Genomic DNA, 26,398 nt, shown 5'->3' with positions numbered 1-26,398 from the left:
TTTTAACTTTTTCAAATGGTTGAAAAGTAAAAGATATCTTTCTTGGAAAAAAGCTGTAAGCCCCATACATGGGGTTGGACCCCATTTATGTAGGTCACAAGGCTGCGCCACCAAACAAAAAGAAAAAGAAGAAGCTAATTAGTAGTGTCTATGGAATAATTCTTTCCTGGATTCCAAAATCCTATCGTCCTTTTTTTTTTAACTTAACCGGCTCTCATAATATACGCATACCTACGTACTTGTACTTGGGACAAATAATATTTCACTCCAGATATCAAACATATCCAATACAAGCCGAACTAGAAATCAGGTAAAAAAAGTAAAACGGTTTAAGTCATAGTTCGACATTAACTAGATTGTAACCGATTCAAACTAGTTTCGAGTTCATAGGTTCTCCATTTAAACGCCGAAACGGGTTTGATGAACCATTAGGCTATTACTACATATGACCGACCGGAAAGAGGGGACCCTACCACCAGAAAAAGATAGGGCTACATAACGAGTGAAAGTGTGGACCTGAGCTGAACTCGGACCCTACTACTAGTACTATCCAAGTGCCGGTTACACCACACATTGTTGAGAGCTAGGCCCAACTCTGACCCTACCACTCCCCGGCACACCCTAGAGATTACAGACAAATACCGGATCAGATTAGAATTTAAAAGTAAACCGAACTCGATTAAACCCTAAACACAAATTCAAGACCGATTTAGGTGATAACCAAGTTGTAGGTTCCACACAACACATAGATGATAGGAGGGGATAACAGATTCGGGCCTACCACCGAGGGATAATGTTGTCATTTTGGCAGCCACCAACTTTTGCACAGCATATCACTACGTCAGCATTAAATAATTGAGGTATATGATAGGGTTTAATTCTCTCATGCATTAAAATCATACTACAATCTTCTTTCACTCTTTCTTATGCAAATGTATTACCAAAAAAAAAACGGTCTTATACTATATACCTTTTTAACCTCCGCTAACGAATAAAGATTCTGGGATTAACACGCTATTGCTTGTTTTATTGTATAGGTCCGTTATTCAGACATAAACCGGTAAAATATGTCTGTGAATGATCATGTCCTAAACTGCAATAAATGTAGATTTCTTACAAAAGCCTGAAACCATTCCCTACGTCTTCCATCCAAGATCTACATAAAAGTATTCCAACAATGGCGATATATTCTTCTTTTCTTCTGTTGCAAAAAACCATTAGTAACGGTCTACTTCATGATCCCGATATGTAAGTGTACCGTGACTGAGCTCCCTCCAAAAGCTCCACAATTTTCTCTGCAGTTTCCACGAGAGATCACCGAAAAGAGACAGTGAATAAATGCAAGTAAACACGAGTATTAGTTATCTTGTGAATGATATGGAATTTTCTATGTATACCTGTGAGAAATCCGATCAACGGAATTGGTTCCAGCGTCTTTTGAGAGCTTTCCAGCTTTTGCCTGCAACCCCCAGCAAACCATATACGTTTATTATTAATTGAGACAGATTACGCTATTATCCTGAACCTAGCTATGCCCAATCTGATATTAACTGACGACAGTGACGAGCCAAGAGTAAATAAAGCAATTGGGTTTCACTTTTTTGCCAATTCAGAACAAACCATAACTGAAACCAATGACATAACTTCTTTTAGCTTTCTAAACTTCATAAATCTTAAAAAACAAACCAAAAACCGGATTAGACACCCTTAGAAATGGGACTCATAAACACTCACCTTGTGTACTTGGTGAAGAATGGATCTCTCATGAGGTATAATGCCCATAGCAGCTTCCGTCTCCTAAGCTGTGAATTTGAAACAAGAAATTATCAGTTAAACCGGTTCAACATTACTATGACTGATTGAGGTACGAGAAAATTTCTAACCTCATCCTTTTCAGGTCCGGAGAAATGGATTTGCTTACTCTTCTCCCCCCACCACTTCGAATTTGCAAGAATACCCATTCCAAGTGTGTCCACGGAAAGAGAGATAGCCCAGGGAATCCAAGACCGGATTCCATATTTTCTGATGAAAAGCACGTAAATGAGCGGTCTCGTTATGAAAAGAACCTCACCAATTGCAAATAACGCTCCATTAACTCCCTTCTCAGATAAAAGCTCGGAGAGAGTTTTTCTCTTCTCATTGATCATTGTAGGCTCTATAACTGCTTGCTGATGTTGAACTCTTCGAGACCAGCCTGTGGCAGATGCAGTTGTTGTTCTTGATCTTGCATTCTGACCAAATGAATTTAAAGCTGACAATGCCCGTCCTTCCATGTTCCATGGATTATGATGATTCTGGTTTACGAAACTATGAGGTCCATGATTCATATCTGAATTACCAGCTCTATTTTGCGACTCTGTTTGGTTAGAATCTTTCTCATCGTTAGGTGTTTCCCCTCCTTGAAGAAGCATCTTATACCCGCTATTCCGAAACAAGGCTAACCTAATCAGAGACCTGAAACAAGACTAACCTAATCAGAGGCCAGGATACCATAATGCCGACTAAGTATGTTGAATAGATCCAAGTGATCAGAAGAAACAAAAAAGACTTACTTCATAGCTTCAGTGACAATAATGAAATTCCATTTCTTGTCTCCATAAAAGTGTTCAGCCGCAACTTCCACAACAGTTTCCAAGTCCTTAAGGATGACGATGAGTAACGGATAAGAAAGGGATGTATCAGTGTCGGAAGATCCAACATGACCACGAGGTTTTGGAGCATTTTCAATAATGTGTTCATTGATAGTTGTGAATATGCCCAAAAAAGCCGTTACTACAAAAGAAGATCACCAAAAATCTCAGCACACATCCAAATTCAACAGAACAAGAGAGATACACAAAAGCAAGAAAGAAAGATTCTTTTTAAAGTTAAAGGTTCTAATGTTGAAGACCTAGGACACAAAACATGCGATTTGAGAACCGATAAAACTGAGTATAGGACAGAGTTCCATTCCAGAAAGAGACTCTAGGAGCTAAGACAGGGCTAAAGGAAATAGTAAAATGTTACCAAAGTATCACAAAACCTGCTTCTGGTCCAATCTCTGAAGATGAAAACTTCTCAGGAAGCAGCCATGTCAATCCCTGCAACAACAACAACAACAACAAAAGAAACATACTTTTAAGCAAAGGGTTTCATTCTTAAATCCAATACAAAGAAACGTCTCGATCTTAGATTTCACTGTTATATATATACACTAGTCTCTCCAAGCAAAAATTAAAACAACCCCAGATAATGAAAACTCTGAAATTGGACACTAACGAGAAAGCAAAAACAAACCCTAATCGACAGAGAATCAGAACATAATAAAATTGAGGGGGAAAAAAGAAAAAGATTAAGGAGTAATGAATCTTACGTTGGCAAAGGATCCTAAGGAATGTACATACTCTCTATTTCTCCAAACCCATTGCTTATAAGCTTCCATGGAGCTTCTTCAGATATATAAACAAAACTGAATTCTCGATTTTACAGAAGAGATTTAGATACAAGAAGAAAACTCCATTCACGTTTAAATCTCTCTGATTATTTTTGTGTGTTCTTTTTCTGTTCTTTGGGGTCGCTGGGGAAAATAATATCAATCAGGCAGGCAACAAATCTATTTTCTAGTTAAAAAAACGAGGACTCAATCTTGTCCGTTGATATGATACAGTTCGTATAAATCAACGGGTAAAGATGCGATGTGTCTTCTTTAGCACAGGATTATTCATTGGGAAAAGTAATAGGCATATATCACTATAAGGATATCTTTCTGATTTTGAAGCTAATGTCAAAAACAGAAAAGGGAATATGGGATGTGGATCTGTTTTTATCAGATTTTCCAATTTTTTTTTGTAATTTCAAATTTATGTTTAATGCAAAGTCCAATTTGTCTCAAATTCAATTACATTTTGGTAAAATCTTACAAAAAAAAATATTGTAAGAATGTAATTCAAAAATATTAGTATAGATTTAGATATTAATTAATTATAATTTATGAGATAATTGATTTGTGCTAATAAAAAAACAGAAAAGGGATATCTTTCTGATTTTAAAGCTAATGTCAAAAACAGAAGGGAATATGGGATAGGGATGTGGATCTGTTTTTTATCGGATGTTCTAATTTTTTTTTTTTTTTGTAATTTCAAATTTATGTTAAATGCAAAGTCTAATTTATCTCAAATTCAAGTACATTTTGGTAAAATCTTACGAAAAAAGAATATTGTCAAAATGTAATTCAAAAATATTAGTATAGATTTAGATGTTAATTAATTATAATTTATGAGATAATTGATTTGTGCTAATAAAAAATATCTGTTTATCACATGATTTTGGACATAAGATTTGGGATTATATGGGATCTTCGATGGTATCTTTGTGAATGCTGTTCAAAGCAAGCAACATATTATAAATATGAATCAGCCAGAAGATGTGATCATATTGCAAAGTATGTACAAACATATAATGTTATCCTTAACAAATTTACAATACAATTGGAGAAGATATGAGTTCAGACATACTTAGATAATATCAAAACAAAACAAAATACAACGTATTATTAAAAACATATGTGATCAAGATAATATTATAATATCAGTATAATGTTAATGAATCAAAACAAAATACAACATTTGTATTATTTGTAATAAAACCAACATTCGTGATCGCTATTTGAAAAAAAAAACTATAAAAAAAAACATCATGATTAACTTGGCAGTTTGAGAAAACTGACTAATTTCTCTTTTAACATTGAAAATTTTGCTTGTATAATGTGGTTAATTACATCATTTTTTTTCCTTTTCTTACTTGGTAATTTGTAGGTCGTTAGGGAAAAATATCAGCCACCAATCAAAATTTTCTATTGGAAAATCTAGGACTCAATCATGTCCGTTGATAAGCTAGAGTTCGTATACATCAATGGTCATGACGCGATGAGTCATTTTCTAACATTTGCGTCGTATGATCGCCTCAGTCATCTAAGGAAATCTGCGTAGCCCTTACCTACTCTCTATCTCTACGGTTTCCCTTTCAACTTTTGCAACTGTTTCTATTGCCTATAACTGTTTGGTTTTCAATCTACTATACTGCTATAACTGTTTGGTTTTCTATCTGTTTCCGTTTCATTCTGTCTTTTAGACTCGTAATTGTCTCCACATGTAACCCTTGTTTTGATTAGGTCTGCACATAATATGAATAGATATGGTGATAAATATTTTAGGGGCAACATTCGGGAGCCATTGATTAGGATTGAATTACTAGTAGCCATAATAAACCCAATCAATCCATTTTTTTTTTTGAAAAACCAAATAGATGCATTGTAACCAGAGATTTAAAAATAGTAGTCAATATTGATTTCTTTGATGTCTATATTCATGATATAATTAATATGAATAATTTGGTCTAGCTAATTAGTCTGCGTCCATATTTCGACCTTGACAGTAAGTAAACAATATCGTTTGTGCACCCAAAATTTTACTCTCCTCTCTGCATTTGGAATACAACTATTTATTCATTATAATACATAGACACATTTTTTGTAAACATTTTAAGATAATTGTATGGAATATAAAAATAATAATAAAAAAGACCTGGAAAAGTGTGGCTGAAGTAAGACTTCTCTCACCTTCACTTGTTGCACCTTCGTAGGAGTATTATATAATGGGCAAGTTTAACTTTTACCTTTTTAGTATAGTTGACCCTTTTTTTTGTAGAAAAATCCAATTACAAACTATAATATCATTTGAACGTGAAGTACGATGACCAACGACATCATCTCAGTTGTAACGAATTGATAATTCGGCTGACTTATATGACAAACTATAATATCATTTTTTTTTTGTGTTTTTGATTTCAGGATGTGTATTTTTCCTCGAGCTGTTCAAACTTCAAAGCTGAGATTTGTTGTAGTTGTAATTAACAAACGAAGCGTTTCTCTTCACATATATATATAGAGAGCTTCGTCTTATATATGATCCAAATGTAACTTACTTAAGATTAAACAATGACTATATTTACCGTAATAACTAATAAGAAAATTGTGGTAATTAAGATCACTAATCGAGAAAAGTAAATAGGCCTTATCTAGTAGTAGTAATAAAATAGGCCCAATAAAAGCCCAACATCTCTTAAATTGGTAACGACGTCGTTATGAATAGCAAAGACACAGCTATACGAACTGTGGCGAGCGTATCTCTCTCACTCTCCGATTGAAAGACGAAAAACCCTAGAAGAAGAAGAGCTCTCTCGGGTTTGAGTTTTTGGATTCCTGCAAATACAAATCAACGAAGATGCAATTGACTCTCGAATTCGGGTGAGTTTATCACTATATCTCTGTTAATTTCCTCAGTTTTTCACACTCTCTGTTCGTAATTGGCATGTAACTGTTGAATCATCAAATTTGGTGTTTTTTTTATGTACGTTTGAACGATTGATTTTTTGATTGTGTAGGGGTGGGTTAGAGCTGCTCTGTGATTCTGAAAAGATTCATAAAGTTAACGTCGATTTGCCCAATGGAGCTGCTGCTGCTGATGATGATGTAAGCAGCTTAAGTTCTTATGGTTTTTTTTTTTTTTTTGGATCATAAAGCTCCTATAATGTTTGCCTCTACTCATTCCTTCTTTGTTTTTAATTCTTGGATTAGTTTACTATGAAGCATTTGCTATCATGGGTTCGTACAAATCTGATCAAAGAGAGGCCTGAGATGTTCATGAAAGGAGATACTGTGTAAGTCTCCTTTTCTTACTTCTCTATCATCAGCTCAATGAATGAATGGTTTGATTGATTGATCTTTTCATCAGCTCAATGAAGGTTTAATGTACAGATCAATTGTTGTGCAGGAGACCTGGGGTTCTTGTGCTAGTTAATGACTGTGATTGGGAGCTAAGTGGTCAGCTCGATACTACCATCGAAGAAAAAGATGTTATAGTTTTCATTTCTACTTTGCATGGTGGATAAAAAGATCTGATCACTTGAGCTTCTGTCTAGGATTTTTTAGCAAATTGTGATACTTTGTGTTTGTAATCTCTACCACTACCGAATGTAGTGTATTTGTTTACTTGAAGATTGATATTAGAGGTTGTATCACTTTAAGAGATCTGAGTCTGCATATCTGTTTGTCATTGAACTGCAGCAAATGAACAATTCCATGAGCTTGGTCTCTTATTATGGTTTTACTTTATAGTAGCATAATTTGATCATTCTGAATTGGAGGACTTGGAATCAATACATATTTTGACGAAATAACCAAAGAAGTCGATATAGCAAGTTAAGATACATTTGGAGTTTGTGAAGAAAAAACTCTACATAAACATGCGGTTACATAACTACAATTAGATAGAACATAACATATCTATTTCCGTTGTAGATCTTTGACGGCTCTGCTCAATAGGTAGGTAGCCAAGGAGGCTGCCTTTTTTTATCCAAACTTGAGCTTATCGCATATGTAAAACACAGTTCTACGTAACTAGCAAAGACACCATTGCAGCTGCCGAGTCAGGTCCATCGTTGTTAACACTCGGTATGATCACTTCAGGCGACACTTTTTGCACAAACTCTTTTAGCTCCGTGAAGCTGCTATGCTCACTGTAAGGAACCTCGTACCTGAAAAATATAAAAAGATTCTCCGGCTCATGATTTTGAGCTCAATATCACAGCACATGAAAATAGGCGAATTTTACCTTATGATTGTACCCTGTTGCAACCTTCTTCCTGGGGACTTCTTTTTAGTCTTACCAGATGTCCAACCAGTAGGAGAAAATGCAACGATAAGACTGTAACGGTTCTGCAGGACTTAAAAGGATTAGAACCAATCCTCTAACGAATCAGCCAAAAAGAAAATCAGTTCTTTTGTGTTTCTTTGACAGTAAAAACCGAATAGATGTGTTTCTTACTGTGTATCGGTTAGCTACATGCTTCAGCCGTTTGAAACTGGCAAGCGTCCACAAGGGCACAACGTGAATGTGGCTCTCCTCTTCCTTCACTGTAAACCACTGCATATCTTCCTTTGAGAATCCCAAGCACTCGAGGAGTTTGAGTTTTGAAGGATTGATGTATATCTTTTCCCGTAGCACACGTGCAACTTCTAAGAACAGCCTCTCCTTTCCTTTCAAAAGAGAAGAGATGGAAAAATTTAGATCTCAACATAATCGATATCGAAACGGAAAAAGAAGAGTGAATATATTACCGATGGTGTAGCTTCCAATTAAGAAAAGGGTCTTGGGATTAAATGCTTCAGCTTGAATAGCCTCAACAACAAACTGTATTACCGCCTCTTGCTTTGGAAAGTCATACTGCAACAAATGATGGCATATATATCAAACCACTATAGCTTTGAAAAGAAAACGTAAACTCATCATAGAAGTTTTCTTCTTTGTACTTCTTAAATGTAAAATGAAGAAATCGCGAAAGAGTGGAATTATGAAGAAAAACTTGTGGCAAAAATGGATTTCAAATACTAATGTACACCGAATAGAGATGTTAACTGAAAACCTTGAGCTTTCTTGATGCTACAAAGTATCGATGGAAGACAAACCTGGGGGTTACAGTATGTAGTATCAAGAATAAGAGAGCTGATGTGCGATCCAATCAACCAATTTGACATCTCTTCACTGTAACGGAAATCACCCGTATGTAGAACAGCCTATACAAATTAACAGAGTCCTTGGACAATTACTTTGTGAATGGAAAGTTATACATACGCTTATGACTACACACTGGAAATGTCTAGTTTAAGAACGCACCTTACCGTTGGCTGGTTCAAAGAGTATCATAATGGATCCCGGACAGTGGTTTGCGTCAAAGCATGTCACATCAACGCCCGCAATATTAACCTTCTGGCCAAGTTCCAGGACTTGCAGTCTCTCCCAAGGGATACCAATCTTCATATTCACCAACTTGGCGGTAACTAAGGAACAGTATATCTTCCCATGACTAAATGACTTTGTCAGACCTTGATAATCTGTAAAATAAGGATCCAGAGACTTTATGAAATGATTCCACAATATGCATGCTTATTCTGTTTAGTATATTTATAATTCGACATGCAGCAGACTACTTACGATCGAGATGAAAGTGTGTTAGAAACCAGTGGCCACAATTGCGTGTGAGGTACTTGAATGCGTCCTGCATACATATATTAAACCAGAAAATCACCAAGCATTAAGATTACTTAAACATAAATATTCAGCATCAGCAGGAACTAATTTCATGAGCATGTTTGACTAGAATGAGAAGGAGAAATATGTAACAAGGTTGCATTCATGGGCTATAAGTTAGACGAAGAAGTGAAACCATGGCCTGGGGGGTTATGAAGACTTACCACTCGAAAAGGTGTCCCCGGAATGCAATTCCAGTGTGGAATGACTTTAGATTTCCCATTGTTGCCATTTCTTCTCACACCTCGTCTAGAGCTCGAATCTGGTGGACTCTTTTCTGCGACAGGATCTTTAGGGGACTTCCGGATCTTCGTGCCCTCGGTAGCCTGACCAGGGAAAAACTCTGTAATCAACTTGTTTGCGGTTGGTTTTCTGGGCTCACTTGCCTTACGATTTGTTGCCTTGTCCCTCTGTCTCTCTGTAACATGAGCACTTGTACAAGGAGACTGCGCCTGTGCTTCAGATGAAGATGCAAATGCTTCTCTAAGTCCGCTAAGTGCATTCACAATCTTCTTTCTGGGACCAAGTGACGTGATACCAATACTTAGAAGATCCTGCGGAATTAGAAACTTATCAGTTCTCAATCCTGTATCTCAGTGTACACAAGTAAGCTAATGTATAAAATGCACATAAACAAAACAAAACTGTATTTTCCTCAGTTTGGTGAAGATACTTAAATGAGCTACGACTGATTAAGGTATTCCATTACCTCCTCAGTAAGTGAACGAAGGGTATCCCAGTCGATCTCTTCACGAATAAAAACATCTTCATATTTAGCTAAACCTAGACTCCTCAGCCATTTAAGCACTGGAGACACGTCAGTAACTAGCTGAGAAAGCTGAACTGGATCATCAATCGATTCTTCAATAAGAGAAGATAAATTCTCGCATTTCCTCAGAGAACCCTACAATCACATGTACAAGTCAGCAAGGCAATCAATGGCGTAATGTAACAATTTAACAAAACTCCTACACTTTCTAGGAAATAACAAAGAAGCTTTACTTACTTGAAGTTGCTCAGGAGCCTGATTAACAGAATTGTCAAGACACTTATTGGTGTGAACTTGTCTCTGCTCTTCACTCAAAGCTGAAATATCTATCGAACACAGTGGACACTGAATCGAATCATCCTTGACTAAACTACACTCTCCTTCAATGTTACCCTCAGACTCAGAGCAAAGCTTTAACAAGACGTCAAACTCAGAGTCGGATTCATCATCCTCATGTATGATTCCACTATCAATCCCTAGACGAATCCTCGACTTTGATAACCTAGCCTCCATAGAATTACACAAATAGCCCTCACGATTCGCCTTAAAACAATCATCGTTATCCAATTTATCAACTAAAACATGCTCCTCTTCACCGAGAGAACAAATCGGACCAATTGAGATATCAACACTCGACGGGATACAATCTAAGCTACTACAGTCAAGAGTAGAAGACGAGCAGAGCAGATCCGTACCATATTCACCAGACGGGTCGGAGCTAGACTCAGGAGGCGGAGACGGAGGCGGAGTCACATTCTCCTTTCCAGGATAACGACTGAGTCTGGGCTTCTTGTTTGGACGGCGGTGAGAGACGTTGCTGTTAGCGTTGGTAGGTTGAAGAGGTTTACGCTGGGAGGAAGGAGGGATTTGGAAATCGTCATCGTCATCTTCGCCGGAGTTCCACATAGGTTCCGGCGAGTCGAAAAGAGATAGAGCGATTCGTTTGAATGTGTACTACCAGAAGAGAGCGAGAGAGAGAGAGTGTGTACGACGACGTTCCGACTTCAAAGGTCATACAAGTCGGGCTGAACATATTTTATCATTAATTAATGGGCACCGCACAATTAATTTTTTAAAAAAAAAATTGCGGCAAAAAGTGTTACCTTTTCAATAATTTTAATCAAAACAAAGGAGGGAAAAAACAAAATAATTGGGGAGAGATGAAAATAAAGTTAACTTTTACTGTTACTAATCTGTGTAAAGTAAATGTTTTAAAACTCTAATGAGATAAGTCCAATAAATTAAGCATAATGGACCGGATCCAATATATATTAAGCCCAAAATGTTGATTTTGACAAAATTAAAAATTAAATGTTGACAGTGGGATTTGAACCCACGCCCTTTCGGACCAGAACCTTAATCTGGCGCCTTAGACCAACTCGGCCATATCAACTTTTGTTTATCGATATTTGTATTACATATAAATTCAAAGACATATTACTGTAGAGTGTTAGTTATAAAGACGGCCTTGGTTGTGTGAATTAGGGTTTACATCTTCCCAAGAGTATTTGGTCGGCTGATTCTTTTTAGGTTTTACTCTCTTCAGTCTTGTCGTTGCAGAATCTCTGAGAAGCTTCTTACGAAAATGGTTAGTTCTCGATCTTTGATCTCGTTTCGATTCTTTTGTCTAATAACATTACATATGCCTTAATGTCAATTTTGTAGTCGAATCTGATAGTTTCTGTGGGAAAGAACAGAGAACTAAACGATTCCTTTTGTTTTTATGTGATCTATTGTTTCAAGCGTGTCTTCTCTCTTGAGGCAATTCTTAGGTCGTTAAGAGATTTGAATTGTAGTTTCATGGTTTGATTCATTCCGTTTCCATCACAAGTGAGGTAATTGGACTTGTGCTGACAAGATGATTTGTGTTTTTGAATAATTCTCAGGTTCTTCAGAACGATATTGATCTGCTTAACCCACCTGCTGAGCTCGAGAAGAGGAAGCACAAGCTCAAGCGTCTTGTTCAGTCACCCAATTCATTTTTCATGGTAAGATATCTTCTTTGTTAATTCATTTCATTTGTTGAAAGTTCAGACCTTTTCGCTGCCTAATAAGCACTTTGTATGTTCTTATGAATATTGAGTATTGAGCTATTCAGTAAACTCTATTTTGGTTGCTGATTATGTGGTTGATGTAGGATGTCAAATGTCAAGGCTGCTTTAACATGTAAGTCTTTTGAAAACTCTGAATCCGTGAAAGTTTTATGGTTATGAATCTATGAAATAACTAAGTGATGGTGATGGTTTCTGTTTGGTGCAGTACGACGGTGTTCAGCCACTCTCAGACCGTTGTGGTGTGTGGAAACTGCCAGACTGTACTTTGCCAACCCACAGGAGGCAAGGCAAAGCTCACTGAAGGATGTTCATTCAGGAAGAAGGGAGACTAAAGAAGAAGATGACTCCATTCACTCAGCCGCACCTTTTCATTTTGTTTATTATGAATTTTTGACGATATTTGAGCTAGTATCCCTTCTTTGTCCATCACACTTAAATTTGTAGTATGGAATTTTGTTGTTGAATCTAATCAAAAGCTCGTTCCTTTATTATAGTTGATGTTTCTATGTTCTTCGTATATATATTACCAATCGATCTACTACAGTTACAATATACAATGAAATTAACTTTTCTTACTTAACTCATAAAGCGGTGGTAATCGTTTACCATCGTCAGTGTACGATATGTTATAATGAATATTCTAGTCGACCAAAGCAACAACATAAGAGTTGGTCGAACGAAGATTTCTAGTTTTCTACTCTTTGCTCCCACCTAAGCGCCATACACGCACTTTCCCACCCTTGTCTCCACTGAATAACAATCCTTCAGGACCTATTGTAAGTGTGCCCATCGTATGCGTTGAAAACATCTTTCATCTTTCTTCAAAACTGTGTATACCCAACATGAGAGGTGATTCAGATTTCATTACACAATTTATGGTTAGATTAGAGTACAAAGTAGAGTACTAGAGAGGCTCTCGGATTAAGCTTCACTTACGATGGTAGATTATATATGCCAACTGTTCCGTTTTGGTAAGAGCAGAATATAATCGGCCTGGCCTCTGCATCGTGCAATCCACAAAGAGCGTGAACACTCTGTTTCAAACCAGAAAAAACAAAAACAATCAGAATGCTACTTAAAAGGAAAACTAGGTCTTCTTACTGTTCTTGTTATTACAACTTACTTGTTCTTGGCTGCGTGTATGGATAACTTTCAAGTTGGGACTTTCCGAAGAGCCCCAGACTTTTATGGTCCCATCTAGTGAAGAAGATAACAAATATTGATCCCAACATAAAAGCGACGTGACAGTGTCGCTATGCTGCCTCAATGTCATTACACATTGCAATGTGTCGAGATCCCACACCTGAACATGTTGATTGGAATCAATTCTATAACATGGCAAGTTCTTTTGGGCAAAGATTGAAATAAATGGAAACACCCCCGTACCTTAATGGTTTTATCCACAGAACCAGAGTATAGCCTCTGACCTCCGACAACAAAACACTTGACTTCACCACTATGTCCCTCGAGAGATGTGAGGTATTTGAAAGGATCAGACTCAGTGTCGGTAACTTTCCAGACTGATATACTACCCGACTGTAATTCCAACGAGACCAAAAAGGAACACAATTTAGATCCGGATGCAATAAACTGGAAAGTAAAGAACTTAGAGAGGTAGAGATGGAGTGAGTTAAAAGGCTTACATTCGTCCCAGCAAAAAGCATTCCGTTTCCAACAGCCATTGCATTCACCTGACCTCCTACCGAACCATTTAGATGCAAATCTTTACGGGTCTGAACATTAAAAGCCTGCAAGATTGAATCGCAAAAACTTGAGATCAGAGTCAAGATGAATCCATTTGAATTTCAAAGAATGGTATTTAGAAAACAGATAAATGTCCTGAGGTTAGAATGCCCTAGACTAACCTTTACAGCATTTGGCAAGCCAAGGAAAACCCATGAGCCTTCACTAATTAGAGACCCTGCTTCTGCCTGGAGGTTGATCTCATGCACACACTGACCAGTATGGCAGTCCCATATTCTCAAAGCACCATCACCACTGACTGAGTAGAGTTTGTCAGAACCTTGAGGGAGGGCAATCCCCTTTATATCCTACGGTCAAGAAAAATTAGATGTGAATAAACTCTGCTTTCCATTCAGCCAACACTCAATGTGAAACCCCGATGCATACTATGCTAAAAATAATAAAGAAGTAGATGATCAAAGCAGCATGGAAACTATATGAGAAGTACCTTTTTGTGTCCTTCAAGAGTAGCTACCATCACCAAGCCAGGAAAACAACACCAAGAGTGTAAGAACTCGCATTGCTCACCCTTCTTGCAGTTTCCAGCTTTCCAATACTTGCATACACTTTCCCTAGACTTGGGACTGCCATTATCTTCCGACGTCCAAACTCTGGAGTCTGAAATAGTCGAGCTCCTTGACCCATACAAACCATTCTTCCTAGGCTGGTCTGACACACGATATCCAGTGCCTGAAACTGGTGAGTTCATTGGCTTATATGCGTCATTCTTCCTTGCCTGGTTTGACACACGACATCCACTGCCTGAAACTGGTGAGTTCATTGGCTTATAGGCGTCATTCTTCCTAGGCTGGTTTGACAAACGATATCCAGTGCTTGAAACTGGTGAGTTCATCGACCCATATGGGATATTCTTCCTTGGCCTGTTGCCTTGTGATGTTTGGAACTCTTTGGAGGTCCAAACCAAATTCCTTGATCCATTGTATGGACCTTTCCTCACTCTCTTGTCATAAGGGACACTGAAACTTCTTGGAACAATATCTACAGCAAAATCTTGTTGTCTGTCCACTCCAAAGTTCCTTCCTTGTGAGTATCTCCTTGACGCTTTATGATTCATACTAAACACGGAGAAACATACAAATTTTAGAAGACTGAATCATTGTTGCTTCTATCCATGATGATAGATATGGCAATTTTCAGGAGCTGACACACATCCACAACATCCCAATCGCCAGAACTACCAACAGGATTCAAGAGCCCCAACTTCATAAAAACCCAATACATCTGACTCCAATCGCCATAAACAACCTAATGCGTTCCAGACTAGCCATAGACGAGGATCTTCTGAGTTTCCACTCGCAGATCAAAACTCAAATCCAAAACGCTTTGATGATTTCATAACCGCGCGTTCATACATATAATATACAACCCTAAATAACAACAAAAGAAAACCAAAGAAGAGATCTCTAGCGGGAAAAACGTGAATTCACGAACAATGTTTGTGAAAGCCGAGCTTCAACGCGAACAGGATGACGAAGATCAAGAAGAAGCGGAAACTCTAACTTAAAGCACGAAGACATCATAATCGCTGAGATGTGTAGTAGCCGAAGAAGAAGCAAACCTGATGGATCAAACGCGAGATCTAGATCGTCAATTTAGGATTAGGGCAAACTTTACGATTCGAGAATTCAATTTCAGATCGATCGGGAACGATATCGATTTTGGTAAATTGGGAATCTAGAGAGATGAACAAAAAAAAAGGGGAATGGTATTTATAGTTTGGCGTAGAATCGGAAGTCCTCGTTTAATATTGGGCTTCACGATTTTAGGCCCATCGTTACATGCCCAAATCTAAACGGTACGTTTCGACTCGTATAAATATGAGTTCTTCTTGTACGCTGTGACATCTGATCTTAGGACCAAAACAAAATACATAGGGGAAATCAAACTAATATAATGTTTCAGAGACAACTTTCAGTAAATTAAGATATTGGATTTGTTGAAATATATGTCTGGCCTGGTTTTCATATCAGAAAATACAGAAAATTTATCATTTATAATTCATTTGATTTATCTTTAATACAAATTATACAATACTTCCAGTTAATCTTATTTACAAAATAGTGAAGTGGGACTATTGGGGTAATGAAGGATAAGATAGCGGTATCACTTAGTAATAATCAATTGTTAGTCTTTTTAACCTTAAAAATGATTATGAAAATCGGATGAGGATTAGCACATAAATAAAGGAGTTACATTAATAATGACCATAATGATAAAACTAATTAATCACAAAAGCCGACGCTCTCACACAACTCACAAGTCTCTCAATAGACAGGAAACAAGTGCGTGCCGTTTCATGCACGTTTATAAGGCCCACAAAGCCTCTCACGCGCCTCGGTCCCCTCTAACACTACTTTCTCCTTTATGGTTCCTCAAAAGTCGATTAGATGCTTTAAATCCAGTGGCAATTTTCGTTAATTCGTCGAACACGTAAGGTTAATCTTATCGATATTTGCTTTACTTCCGCACACGTGACGCTCCCGAGAAGACCAGTCATACGTCCACGTCACCTAATCACCGAGTCATTTCAAATTTCAATCGTATCCCAGCCGTTCGATATTGGTTCCACAAGAAACTATAACCGTTCGATTAGTTGAATTTGAAAAAATTCTCAGGATACGATAAAAAAAAAAAAAAAAAAAAAAAAATCGTGCGTTACGGGCTCTGTCGGAACAAAATCTAAAAGCTGACTAAAAATAAATAAACGACTCTGGAACAAGCTCCTTCTCTGATGTGAAAGAGAGTTCCTGCTTTTGTTTTTGAATTCACTTTCGAAATTCAAAAAATCTTCAGACATCGAACCCAGAAGCTGAAGCATAGATCTTTTTTATATCCAGGTAATTGTTAGATCGTTTAAACTCAAAAGATAATACTAGCTCTGGGTTTCAATTTTTTCTTCATGTTCTTCTGTTTGAATCTCTTGCATTTTACACAAGCTCGTCTTAGGAAAGAACTTTTTGTTTTGCTTATAGTAAAGACAAGTTGTGGATTTGTCACCAACCTTGTATGTATGTAGTGTGTTTTAGTGGAGTTTGGTTCGAACTCTTATGAAGTATTTAAGCACACGATTTGTTTGAAAGAGACTCGCATCTTCTCTTTAAAACAAAGTCTCTCTTCTCTCTTTATTACTTTTCCTCTAAATACCAGCTTCTTAATCTTCAAATCTTTTGTTTTTTCTTTTCTTTAATCTCTGTGTTTGAAGCTCTCTCGTTCTTGTTCTTCACAAGGGTATTCTTGTCTTTTATTTTCCATGAGCCAGCCTTCTCATTAAATTATACTATACTATATAAATATAGTAATATTACGTTAATAGATTATAGATAGTATGCTGATTCGTGATAGATTCTTGTATTTATTTATTACCATATCATTAGCTTTATTTATAGCATTTATTGTTCACACCGACGAAGTAAAAGGAAATTGGAAAAGGACTTGTATATATTTTTTGTCTGGTAGGGGTTTAATTTTTGTTCTCCAGCAAAAGAAAAGAAAATATTGATAAGCTTTTTTGTTCTGTGATTCTCGAAACTCTTTTTTTGGTTAGCTTCTTCCTTTTCTTCTTCTTGTTTTATATAATCCGTGTCCCTTATTTATAACAAATCTTACCAACTTGTTCATCACTCATTCAACTACTCCCTTCATTACCCCTTTTTTGTTTTCTTTACAGAACTAAAGTATCAATGATTTGCCAGTGTGTCTCATCAAAGCATATTTGATCGTTTGGTTTCTTTTTGTTTCTGCAAATCGTTAAAGTTCTGTTTTTTTTTTTTTTTCCTTCTTTTGTGCAATTCAGTGAAATAGAAGAGTTCAAGGATCATGGTGGAGGAGAGAATCGGAAACGAAACTATGGTTGTTGATCCAACAGTTGAAGATTTGTTATTACAGGCGCAAGAGTTTGTCCCTGTTGCTTTATCCAAAGCAAGAACGGTGAAAGTTTTCTCAAGCAGATGGAGAGTGATCATATCGAGATTAGAGAAGATACCGACATGTTTATCTGATTTGTCTAGCCATCCTTGCTTCTCTAAACACACTCTATGCAAAGAGCAACTTCAAGCGGTCTTACAAACCTTGAAAGAAGCCATCGAGCTCGCTAACGTATGCGTCAATGAGAAGCAAGAAGGGAAGTTAAAGATGCAGAGTGATCTCGATTCTCTATCTGCCAGAATCGATCTTAGCTTAAAAGATTGTGGATTGCTTATGAAGACTGGTGTTCTTGGGGAAGTCACACAACCTTTAACTTCTTCAGCTCAAGACTTGGAAACGTTCAGCGTTAGAGAGTTGCTTGCTCGGCTTCAGATAGGTCACTTGGAGTCTAAACGCAAAGCGCTTGAGCAGCTTGTTGAGGTGATGAAAGATGACGAAAAAACGGTTATAACAGCTTTAGGTCGGAGCAATGTCGCGTCTTTGGTGCAGCTTTTGACGGCTACTTCGCCTAGCGTAAGGGAAAACGCTGTGACTGTGATCTGCTCTCTAGCTGAATCAGGCGGTTGTGAAAACTGGCTTATCTCTGAGAACGCATTGCCTCCATTGGTAAGGCTACTAGAATCTGGAAGTCCTGTTGCTAAGGAGAAAGCTGTTATTTCATTGCAGAGAATGTCGATTTCAACGGAGACTTCTCGTTCAATAGTTGGTCACGGCGGGGTAAGTCCGTTGATAGAGATTTGCAAAACAGGGGACTCTGTTTCTCAATCTGCTTCTGCTTGTACTTTGAAGAACATTTCTGCTGTGCCTGAAGTAAGACAGACTCTTGCGGAAGAAGGAATCGTTAAAGTGATGATTAACATACTCAACTGTGGGATTCTGTTAGGATCTAAAGAGTACGCAGCTGAGTGTCTTCAGAATCTCACTTCAAGCAACGAAACTCTTCGAAGGTCGGTTATATCAGAGAACGGTATTCAAACTCTGCTAGCTTACTTAGACGGTCCTCTTCCTCAAGAATCAGGAGTTGCAGCAATTAGGAATCTTGTTGGCTCTGTTTCTCTCGAGACTTACTTCAAGATAATCCCAAGTTTAGTCCATGTTCTTAAATCAGGATCAGTCGGAGCTCAACAAGCGGCTGCATCAACTATTTGCAGGATTGCTACATCAAATGAGACGAAGAGAATGATCGGTGAATCAGGTTGTATCCCGTTGTTGATAAGAATGTTGGAGGCGAAAGCGAGCGGAGCTAGAGAGGTTGCTGCTCAAGCTATAGCGAGTCTGGTTACGGTTCCAAGGAATTACAGAGAAGTGAAGAGAGATGAGAAGAGTGTGACGAGTCTTGTGATGCTGCTTGAGCCGAGTCCGAGTAATTCGGCAAAGAAGTATGCGGTTTCGGGTTTGGCGGCTTTGTGTTCGAGCAGGAAGTGTAAGAAGCTGATGATCTCACATGGAGCTGTTGGTTATTTGAAGAAGTTGTCGGAGTTGGAGGTTCCTGGTTCGAAGAAGCTTCTTGAAAGAATTGAGAAAGGGAAATTGAAAAGTTTCTTTAGCAGGAAGTAGAGAGCTGCTAATAACAAAGTAGAAGAACATGAAGCAGATCTTTTATCAATGTGGTATATATATATAATGTATTCTGTAATGTTTTCATAATCTTTATGAAACTTAGCCTATGATAATGATATCTTATTTGGTATGTCTAAATCGTAATGTTGTGGACATACAAAACCGTCAGAATATTGTAAGGTAATGGCCGTTTTCACTAAAAGAGTTTCGGGAAATATGTCAAGTATTTTGAGTGTTCTTATAATCTCGGAACTTATGTTACAACAACGGTTGTTAAAAAAATGTTACAACAACAAAGACCTTTTCAAAAACCAAACATCAAACCAGTTTCTGGTTTTCAAAAAAACAATAGTCAAGTAGTAGAGATTCTAATGCCGCTCAGAACGTAGCCTCCAAAAGAACTCATCTGCATGTGAGGGTGAGATCTTGAAGGAAGCACCTGCATTTCGAGATATACATATATGAATGAATGAACAATCTCTTGATGATCTATCTATATCTATTGGGATTTGCAAAGAGAATATTACTATACCTGATATTCGCGTAGCCACGGTTCTGTTATTTGCTGGTTGATCGCCATCTTCTCCTGCTGAAGCTTGTGCATACATGTCGCCAGCGGCTGTGAATTTTATAAATGAGATTTTGTTCATTATTACCAGACATATTAAATGCTTAGAGCAAGTTCACTAAGCTACAGGTCTACTATATCTAGCCTAGAACCGAATGTAGCAGATTATAATCGGTTAGAGAGCAGTTAGTAAGGGATTTGTTCTTCTGACATACCTGTAAATACTGATGATATATTGCAAAGGGGGCAGAATATGAGAGCAGTGGCAATACATCTTTAACTAAGCTCCAAGGGTCTTGGTCTTGTGCAGCCATGATTAGGCTGCAAATCAGACGATCAATTTAGTGATGAATAAACAGAATCCAATATCATTCATAGAAACACTTATATATTTATTTACCTAGAGAATCCGTTTTCTCGCCACATCTCTACTGTTTCTTTTGAAGCTTTGGCTCCAGCTTTTGGGGCTTTGATAATTTTGCTCTCTGGGACGACATTATCTACTACTCTAGCCTCACCTGTCACAGTTGTTTCTTCCACCATAATATCAGATGTAGCTGTTTCCTGCATTTTTTCAATTAAAACCTTCTGTTATAACCACAAGATTTTCTCAAATCAAGACTCAAGTGAAACTGTATAGGTTCGCAACTTACATTGATATTGTTCTCAGCGTTACAAACTTTTTGTTGATTGTTTTCTTCAGGAGACGCTGTATTGGCTGACGAGAGCTCGTTTATAGATGACTGCACGATCCTACACACGAGAAAAGGAACACACAAATGTCAATTACAGATACATTCTATAGAACGGCTACAATTAGAGACTTCGGATAAGGAGACCAAACGAACATACCTCTCTAAAACCTTGTCAGTAAAGTTGAACATCCTTACCATCTCCACAGGATAAGGAGAAGTTCCCTTATATGTATTGCAAACATAACCAGTGCCTGTTAAAAGTAATATACATTTAAGACTCACAATAGCAGTGACACAATTGTTACATAAATTATGCATGATGTAGGATTGCAAAAAGGTTATATATCTGCTGCTTAGTGTCATCATTAGTTGGACATTATGAAAGATTTGAGGTCATAACAATATACCTCCTAAACGTTCAGCAACTGCACCAGTGACAAGGCCACCAACCATATCCACAACAAGCACATCCGAGTATGCAGTGACATTAGCCAATGTTAATAGAAGAGATAACGCATCTACTCGTAAGAATCTACAACACACACACACAAAACAAGATATACAACACAATCAATACATAATTCAAATCTCAACAGAGAAAAAAAGGACTCAGGATCTCTTCAGAATACACAATTAATGAAAACAAAACAAGTGTACTACTTACCCGATTCTGGCTGGATATTTCTTGAAATAAGCTTCACATATACTGGTAAACAAGAAACAGAACCCTTCATAAGAAAAACGAAAGACGCCGAGAAAACAAAAGGAGACAATAAAACAACAAATAATAATGAATACCTTCGAGAAAAAGGCCGTCGAAGAAGCAGCTTTGGAGCATATTTCTTTTGCTTTTTAAGCAGATATTTTTCCTACAAGATAGTAACAAGAAAAGTCAAATTATATGTCTTTCCAAAACTACTACCAAAGTAGAAGCAGAGAGATTAATTACGATATATTATACATTACCTGAGACAACTGAGTCTTCTTATCAAACGTTTTGCTGTTTGCAATTAGAGCTTCAATAATCTCATCCCCTTTTGCACCCTCTCTACTCATAAAAAGACAAAAACTTTAGGAAATCTTCCACAATAATAAAAACAGAGGATATAAAGAGTTCTTCTAACCTCCGCATAGCTTCAATTTCTTCACCAGTAAGGTTCTGAGCTTCATTATTGTCAACGAGTTCCCTATTATCTCTTGAATCGTCCATTACATTATTGCTGTTATTTTCTGTATAAACAAACATCAATCAGACCAAATTCAATCTATCTTTAAACCAACCATCAAAACACTAAAACATTATAAGTTACTCAGTTTCTTTAGTTATTCTTATAGCTTAAAGGATGATGTGATGATATTGGTGGTATTAAAAAAACAAACCTTGCTTAACGGGTAGAATGCGAGAGAGGAAAGAACCATCTTCTCCGCTTTCAACTTGGAACAGAGATCCAAACGGAGCACCGATCAATGGTTTTAATGAATAGTTCTTATTCCCAATCTTTAATATACTGCAAAGAAGATAAAAAAAGAATCAAATAACCAAATTGAGGATGAGAATCAATCTGGAATATAAAAAATTTAAGAGAGTTTAAAAGGATGAGAAGACACGCACGCGCCACCAGATAAACGAGCGAAGACGAGACGGTCACCATCGTTAACGTCGAGCAAAACACTGCAACCTTCGCTAGCCAATCTGGGATTTGGATCTTGAGGCTTTGTATCTTCTTCCGACATGACTCTCTGATCCTTATTGAGTTCCATCACCATTCACCAATAAGGCAATAAAGAAAAAAAAAAAAAGACTGCAGTTATATGTTTTTGGTTAGTTTCAGTTTCGTGATTACAACATAATAAAAAGTGAGAATGACGGATTTGTATAAGTATTAAAACCCTAACTAACGACTACGGGTTTTGTCGGTTTAAGGAAAGTTCGGTTTAAATGTTAAAATTAGGCCTCAAATCATAACCCAATTCGATTTTATTGGGCTTTTAAAGGCCCAATTAAAGGAGTCAGACACGTGGGGTTTCACTCCTAGAGATGTGTGCCACGTGGATGAGACGCGCGAGATATCCTCAACTTCCGAAAGGAGAGTGAGAGTCAACAGAATCGACGGCTGAGAATGAGGGATGGAAGAGATGAGTGCGTTGACACAGACGGCGTTGTTTTGTTTGTTTATCAGGAAACGAAGATGACCAAACAAGCCCTATCTCCCCCACACGATCAAGACAAAAACAATTAGTTCCAAAAACTGAGGCATTGAATCTTTAATTAGTTGATCGCTTCGCTCTCTCTCTCTGTTCACATATCTCCTCCCCAAAGGTATTGTTGCTTTTGATTTATCTGATTGTTTAAAATTTACAATTTCTTAGATCAGAAACGAGTTTGAAGATCGAAAAGGCTGTGAATTTGCTAATTTTGATTTGGGGGTCTCTTTGGTGATAAACGTTTTCCGGGTTTTTGTTTTTTTGGTTTTTTACCAGAGAGAAGAAGATGGCGACGACACTAGATGTATCAAGAGCGGAGCTAGCTCTTGTGGTTATGTATTTGAACAAAGCTGAGGCTAGGGATAAGTTATGCAGAGCTATACAGTATGGTTCCAAGTTCTTGAGTGGTGGACAACCTGGTACTGCTCAAAATGTTGACAAATCTACCAGCTTAGCCAGAAAAGTCTTCCGTCTTTTCAAGGTAAGAGATCCTTTTTTAGCTGTTTCGGTTTCGTTTTCCCAACTTTGATTTAGTATTGTTTAGCTTTGTTGATTCACTATATATATGTATTTGTTCATTGTTGTAGTTTGTAAATGACTTGCATGGTCTTATCAGTCCTGTGCCTAAAGGGACTCCTCTTCCTCTTGTTTTACTTGGAAAGGTATGTGCTTTCAGAGCTCAGAGTTCGTTTCAATTTCCTACTAAACCCATTAATATGTGCTTCAGAGCTCAGAGTTCGTTTCAGTTTCATACTAAACCCACTAATGAACTGTGTAAAGGAATCTCAAGTACAAAGATTTATTAGTCCCCTCCCTTGTTTTCATATCTTTGTTCATGGATGTTTTTGTGATTTTCAGTCTAAGAACGCACTGTTATCTACGTTCTTGTTCCTGGATCAAATTGTCTGGCTTGGGAGATCAGGAATATATAAGGTGAGAGAGATCAAATTCAAATCTGTGTACCACTGAGGTCTATTGAATTTTTGTGTTTTGGCTGATGTCTTTATGTATCTCAACACAGAACAAAGAACGTGCTGAGTTGCTTGGACGTATATCTCTTTTCTGCTGGATGGGATCGTCTGTGTGTACAACTTTAGTCGAGGTCTGTCTTCCTTTCGCTTTTCCAATCGATTCTTCATGTTACCTTTACCATTTTCACCACTTATATTTATCGGTTTTCACTGTTATTTAGATTGGTGAGATTGGAAGGCTTTCTTCATCAATGAAGAAGATTGAAAAAGGACTCAAGAATGGTGGTAACAAGTATCAAGTAAAGTTCTCTCTCCTTTGATCAAGAATCTTCTAATTCTACAAAATCAAATCTCCTTTTATCAGCAACTCAAATTCCTGTTTATCAAATTGCAGGATGAGGAGTATCGTGCTAAGCTTAAAAAATCAAACGAGAGGTCACTTGCTTTGATCAAAGCAGCTATGGACATTGTTGTAGCAGCTGGTTTGCTTCAGTTGGCTCCAAAGAAGATCACTCCTCGTGTCACCGGAGCTTTTGGATTTGTCACCTCCGCAATTTCTTGTTACCAGGTAAACACTTCTTTCTCCACAAAAACCGATCTTTCCAATATCGTAACTTTCTTCTGCTGATCTTATATGACTCTCATTATTCTCTATAAACCACAGTTGCTTCCGACTCGCCCCAAGATCAAAACACCCTGAAGTCGATCGAGGAAGCTGGTGTTAAGGAGAAACTCATTTCAGAAAGTTTATGGTGGTCTTTTTTAAGGAAATTTGCTGCTGTTACTAGTTCGTATAAATACCATACATATATGCAGGAAGGATGTTTTTAATAAATATGTTTATGCCTCAGATTCTTGATACACAAGTTTCAATATTGAATTATTGTTAGATGTTGGTTTTATTAAGCAAATACTGGAGTAGTAAACCATATGGTTATTGAAATATAAAGCCTGACCTGAAACTCTCCAAACCAAACATCAATCTATAACAATAGTTACTATAATGATAGAAATTCAATCTACTTGTGAAATATTAGAGGCAAGCTAGCCGAGCAAGCTGCCCTACAAATGCATCAACCATCTTGTTTGAGAGACGAAGAGCATCCTCGGTTCTCCCAGCTTTTAAATATGCATCGATCATCGATGTGTATGTAGAAACATCAGGACTCACCAATTCGTGTGAACACATTTCTTGAAACAAGTGCTCTGCCTCAAACAATATGCCCTGCTTGTTAAGCCTTGTGATAATGTTTCTGTAACACGTAACAACATGTGGGTTCTTGTTCAGCTTTAATGCTTTCACCTTGTGGAAAATTTGGATTGCGTGGTCAAACCGACCAATTTTGAAAAACTCGTTCACCACGATATTTAGCGTATAATGATTCACATTGTCCATCTCCTTGCTATGCAAAACCTGGTCGAATAAGGACCAAGCTTCAGTTTTCTTGCCATACTTGAGAAGAAGGGCCAAAAGTGCGTTGACGACAGTGTCCTTCGTAAGTTTGCGCAACTGCAAAAGACCGTAACAATGCATAGCCTTGACCTCCTTACCTTGCTCGAACCAATACTTCATGTATGTGTGGCTAAAAATTGCAACACGGTCATACTCATCACCATGCACATGAGAGCTCCCCAATAGACGGCCCAATACCTCATTGGCCTTTTCAAAACCCCCTTGACGCAATAGCCACTCCAACAGGGGCTGCTTGTACAAATTCGCATTCCAATCCAAATTGGAAAACCATCTCCATCTCGGCTGATCTAATCGATCCATGACTTCGTCTTGTCTCCCGGCGTCGACCAAACCTTTGGAGATGAGGGATTTCGTAAGTGAGGAGTCGTAGAGGTTAAGAGCGTCGTCCAAACGGCCTTGATCCTCGTGGAGTTTGATGATATGATTAAAGTAACCATAGCAAGGTGTAATCTTGGAAACGCGGTAGAAATAATGGAACAGGTCCAAGGCATCTTCGTACCTCTTGGCTTCGCACATGGCGCCTATTATTGCTTGGCACGTCTGGTAGATGACGACCGTGGATTCAGCATTATGTTGGGCCGCCGTGTCCACGTCTCCCAAGCGGATCAGGAAATCGCGCTTGTAAAGCTAATGGTCTGTAATCTAAGGACAGATCTTTCTTGACGACGGAGGAGAAGCTACGAAAGGAAGAGAGGACGAGCCGACGACAGAGAAACATGGCGGCGGACGACAAGTGACAATGAAATCCGAGAATATCAAGATAAATATACACTAAATATATATACTTGCAATTTCCAAAATATTATTATTTTTTGTTTCTATTTCTCTAAGATATTCCATAATTAAATATAATATTAACTTGTGTTATAATAAAATCCATTTGAGAAAGAAAGCCCCCTGTCCAACCGAGAAAGCTTGATGCACAAGAATCAGATTGCCGAGTAAGGATGCACAAGAATCAGCTAAGTGTGTCAAACGTTCTAGTTGACGCAGAAGGTTTCAGTATTAAAGGAAAGACAAAGACTCTGTTGGGAGTGGAGACTTTGAAAGGATCTTATTAAGTGGTGACACGTGTCATCACATGAGAGGAGCTGATTTGTACTTAGCTTGTGCAAAGTACCATCTAAATTCATGAGCTGAAATTAATTCAAGTTACATATAAATTGATAGTAATGTCATGCGAATAATATAGGGAGGTGTCTCTTATTGATATTTTGTTTTTTCGTATAGCGATTGCAAATGAAAATGATAAACTAAATGTTGATGGCGATTGTGGATTTAATTAGCAT

At 37.6% G+C, this 26,398-nt stretch overlaps 9 protein-coding genes and 1 non-coding gene across 13 annotated transcripts; 4 read left to right on the top strand and 6 right to left on the bottom strand.

The window, feature by feature from the left end:
* Positions 1 to 1,001: 1,001 nt before the first annotated feature.
* On the bottom strand, positions 1,002 to 3,723 carry LOC104784755 (peroxisome biogenesis protein 16). The gene is made up of 7 exons (XM_010509824.3): positions 3,353 to 3,723; positions 3,023 to 3,080; positions 2,553 to 2,772; positions 1,884 to 2,454; positions 1,735 to 1,802; positions 1,398 to 1,459; positions 1,002 to 1,295 (listed from the first exon to the last, which is right to left on the bottom strand). Exons 1-7 carry the CDS (start codon positions 3,419 to 3,421, stop codon positions 1,234 to 1,236), a joined length of 1,110 nt encoding a protein of 369 aa, XP_010508126.1. The 5' UTR covers positions 3,422 to 3,723; the 3' UTR covers positions 1,002 to 1,233.
* A 2,391-nt stretch (positions 3,724 to 6,114) lies between these two features.
* Positions 6,115 to 7,152, top strand: LOC104784754 (ubiquitin-related modifier 1 homolog 1). The gene is made up of 4 exons (XM_010509823.3): positions 6,115 to 6,283; positions 6,421 to 6,508; positions 6,614 to 6,696; positions 6,810 to 7,152. The coding sequence occupies exons 1-4, from the start codon at positions 6,261 to 6,263 to the stop codon at positions 6,925 to 6,927; spliced, it is 312 nt and encodes a 103-aa protein (XP_010508125.2). The 5' UTR covers positions 6,115 to 6,260; the 3' UTR covers positions 6,928 to 7,152.
* Positions 7,153 to 7,201: 49 nt separating this feature from the next.
* LOC147943137 (uncharacterized) lies at positions 7,202 to 10,982 on the bottom strand. 2 transcript variants are annotated; one of them, XR_015598176.1, is made up of 10 exons: positions 10,132 to 10,927; positions 9,835 to 10,029; positions 9,290 to 9,679; positions 9,030 to 9,093; positions 8,717 to 8,929; positions 8,504 to 8,611; positions 8,156 to 8,261; positions 7,863 to 8,074; positions 7,650 to 7,753; positions 7,202 to 7,572 (listed from the first exon to the last, which is right to left on the bottom strand). XR_015598176.1 is itself a non-coding variant. In XM_087512895.1 (10 exons), the coding sequence occupies exons 1-10, from the start codon at positions 10,798 to 10,800 to the stop codon at positions 7,428 to 7,430; spliced, it is 2,211 nt and encodes a 736-aa protein (XP_087369021.1). In that variant the 5' UTR covers positions 10,801 to 10,982; the 3' UTR covers positions 7,202 to 7,427. The 2 variants fall into 2 exon arrangements, 1 of the variants encoding a protein (XP_087369021.1); XM_087512895.1 differs by having other exon boundaries at positions 8,712 to 8,929; positions 10,132 to 10,982.
* A 224-nt stretch (positions 10,983 to 11,206) lies between these two features.
* On the bottom strand, positions 11,207 to 11,287 carry TRNAL-AAG (transfer RNA leucine (anticodon AAG)). The gene has a single exon. It is a non-coding gene; the product is annotated as a tRNA-Leu (tRNA).
* A 59-nt stretch (positions 11,288 to 11,346) lies between these two features.
* Positions 11,347 to 12,455, top strand: LOC104784751 (small ribosomal subunit protein eS27y). The gene is made up of 4 exons (XM_087512894.1): positions 11,347 to 11,482; positions 11,781 to 11,882; positions 12,032 to 12,060; positions 12,154 to 12,455. The coding sequence occupies exons 1-4, from the start codon at positions 11,480 to 11,482 to the stop codon at positions 12,278 to 12,280; spliced, it is 261 nt and encodes an 86-aa protein (XP_087369020.1). The 5' UTR covers positions 11,347 to 11,479; the 3' UTR covers positions 12,281 to 12,455.
* Positions 12,456 to 12,500: 45 nt separating this feature from the next.
* Positions 12,501 to 15,396, bottom strand: LOC147943136 (zinc finger CCCH domain-containing protein 59-like). The gene is made up of 8 exons (XM_087512893.1): positions 15,271 to 15,396; positions 14,140 to 14,767; positions 13,814 to 13,999; positions 13,592 to 13,696; positions 13,335 to 13,484; positions 13,072 to 13,251; positions 12,885 to 12,982; positions 12,501 to 12,775 (listed from the first exon to the last, which is right to left on the bottom strand). The coding sequence occupies exons 2-8, from the start codon at positions 14,764 to 14,766 to the stop codon at positions 12,760 to 12,762; spliced, it is 1,362 nt and encodes a 453-aa protein (XP_087369019.1). The 5' UTR covers position 14,767; positions 15,271 to 15,396; the 3' UTR covers positions 12,501 to 12,759.
* Positions 15,397 to 16,325: 929 nt separating this feature from the next.
* On the top strand, positions 16,326 to 19,334 carry LOC104784749 (uncharacterized). Of its 3 annotated transcripts, none has more exons than XM_010509815.3 (2): positions 16,326 to 16,549; positions 17,506 to 19,334. In XM_010509815.3, the coding sequence occupies exon 2, from the start codon at positions 17,529 to 17,531 to the stop codon at positions 19,191 to 19,193; it is 1,665 nt and encodes a 554-aa protein (XP_010508117.2). In that variant the 5' UTR covers positions 16,326 to 16,549; positions 17,506 to 17,528; the 3' UTR covers positions 19,194 to 19,334. The 3 variants fall into 3 exon arrangements, with proteins under 3 accessions (XP_010508117.2, XP_010508119.2, XP_010508118.2); XM_010509817.3 differs by lacking the exon at positions 16,326 to 16,549 and adding an exon at positions 16,831 to 16,940; XM_010509816.3 differs by lacking the exon at positions 16,326 to 16,549 and adding an exon at positions 17,095 to 17,251.
* A 33-nt stretch (positions 19,335 to 19,367) lies between these two features.
* Positions 19,368 to 22,404, bottom strand: LOC104784750 (uncharacterized). The gene is made up of 13 exons (XM_010509820.3): positions 22,072 to 22,404; positions 21,840 to 21,967; positions 21,584 to 21,689; positions 21,426 to 21,507; positions 21,258 to 21,328; positions 21,124 to 21,165; positions 20,867 to 20,991; positions 20,617 to 20,710; positions 20,418 to 20,517; positions 20,165 to 20,328; positions 19,980 to 20,085; positions 19,729 to 19,815; positions 19,368 to 19,635 (listed from the first exon to the last, which is right to left on the bottom strand). Exons 1-13 carry the CDS (start codon positions 22,224 to 22,226, stop codon positions 19,549 to 19,551), a joined length of 1,347 nt encoding a protein of 448 aa, XP_010508122.2. The 5' UTR covers positions 22,227 to 22,404; the 3' UTR covers positions 19,368 to 19,548.
* A 158-nt stretch (positions 22,405 to 22,562) lies between these two features.
* Positions 22,563 to 24,546, top strand: LOC104788748 (peroxisomal membrane protein 11D-like). Its single transcript, XM_087512892.1, has 8 exons — positions 22,563 to 22,779; positions 22,941 to 23,145; positions 23,252 to 23,326; positions 23,523 to 23,597; positions 23,686 to 23,766; positions 23,857 to 23,934; positions 24,030 to 24,203; positions 24,300 to 24,546. The coding sequence occupies exons 2-8, from the start codon at positions 22,951 to 22,953 to the stop codon at positions 24,333 to 24,335; spliced, it is 714 nt and encodes a 237-aa protein (XP_087369018.1). The 5' UTR covers positions 22,563 to 22,779; positions 22,941 to 22,950; the 3' UTR covers positions 24,336 to 24,546.
* Positions 24,547 to 24,668: 122 nt separating this feature from the next.
* Positions 24,669 to 25,625, bottom strand: LOC104788747 (pentatricopeptide repeat-containing protein At3g60980, mitochondrial-like). Its single transcript, XM_010514530.1, has one exon. It carries the CDS (start codon positions 25,623 to 25,625, stop codon positions 24,669 to 24,671), a length of 957 nt encoding a protein of 318 aa, XP_010512832.1.
* Positions 25,626 to 26,398: the final 773 nt, after the last annotated feature.

This window comes from Camelina sativa, chromosome 5 (genome assembly GCF_030686135.1).
Source record: "Camelina sativa cultivar CO46 ecotype springtype chromosome 5, ASM3068613v1".
Taxonomy (NCBI): domain Eukaryota; kingdom Viridiplantae; phylum Streptophyta; class Magnoliopsida; order Brassicales; family Brassicaceae; genus Camelina; species Camelina sativa.
Note: the sequence above shows the minus strand (reverse complement) of the source record. Positions and strands in the feature narration are given on the sequence as shown.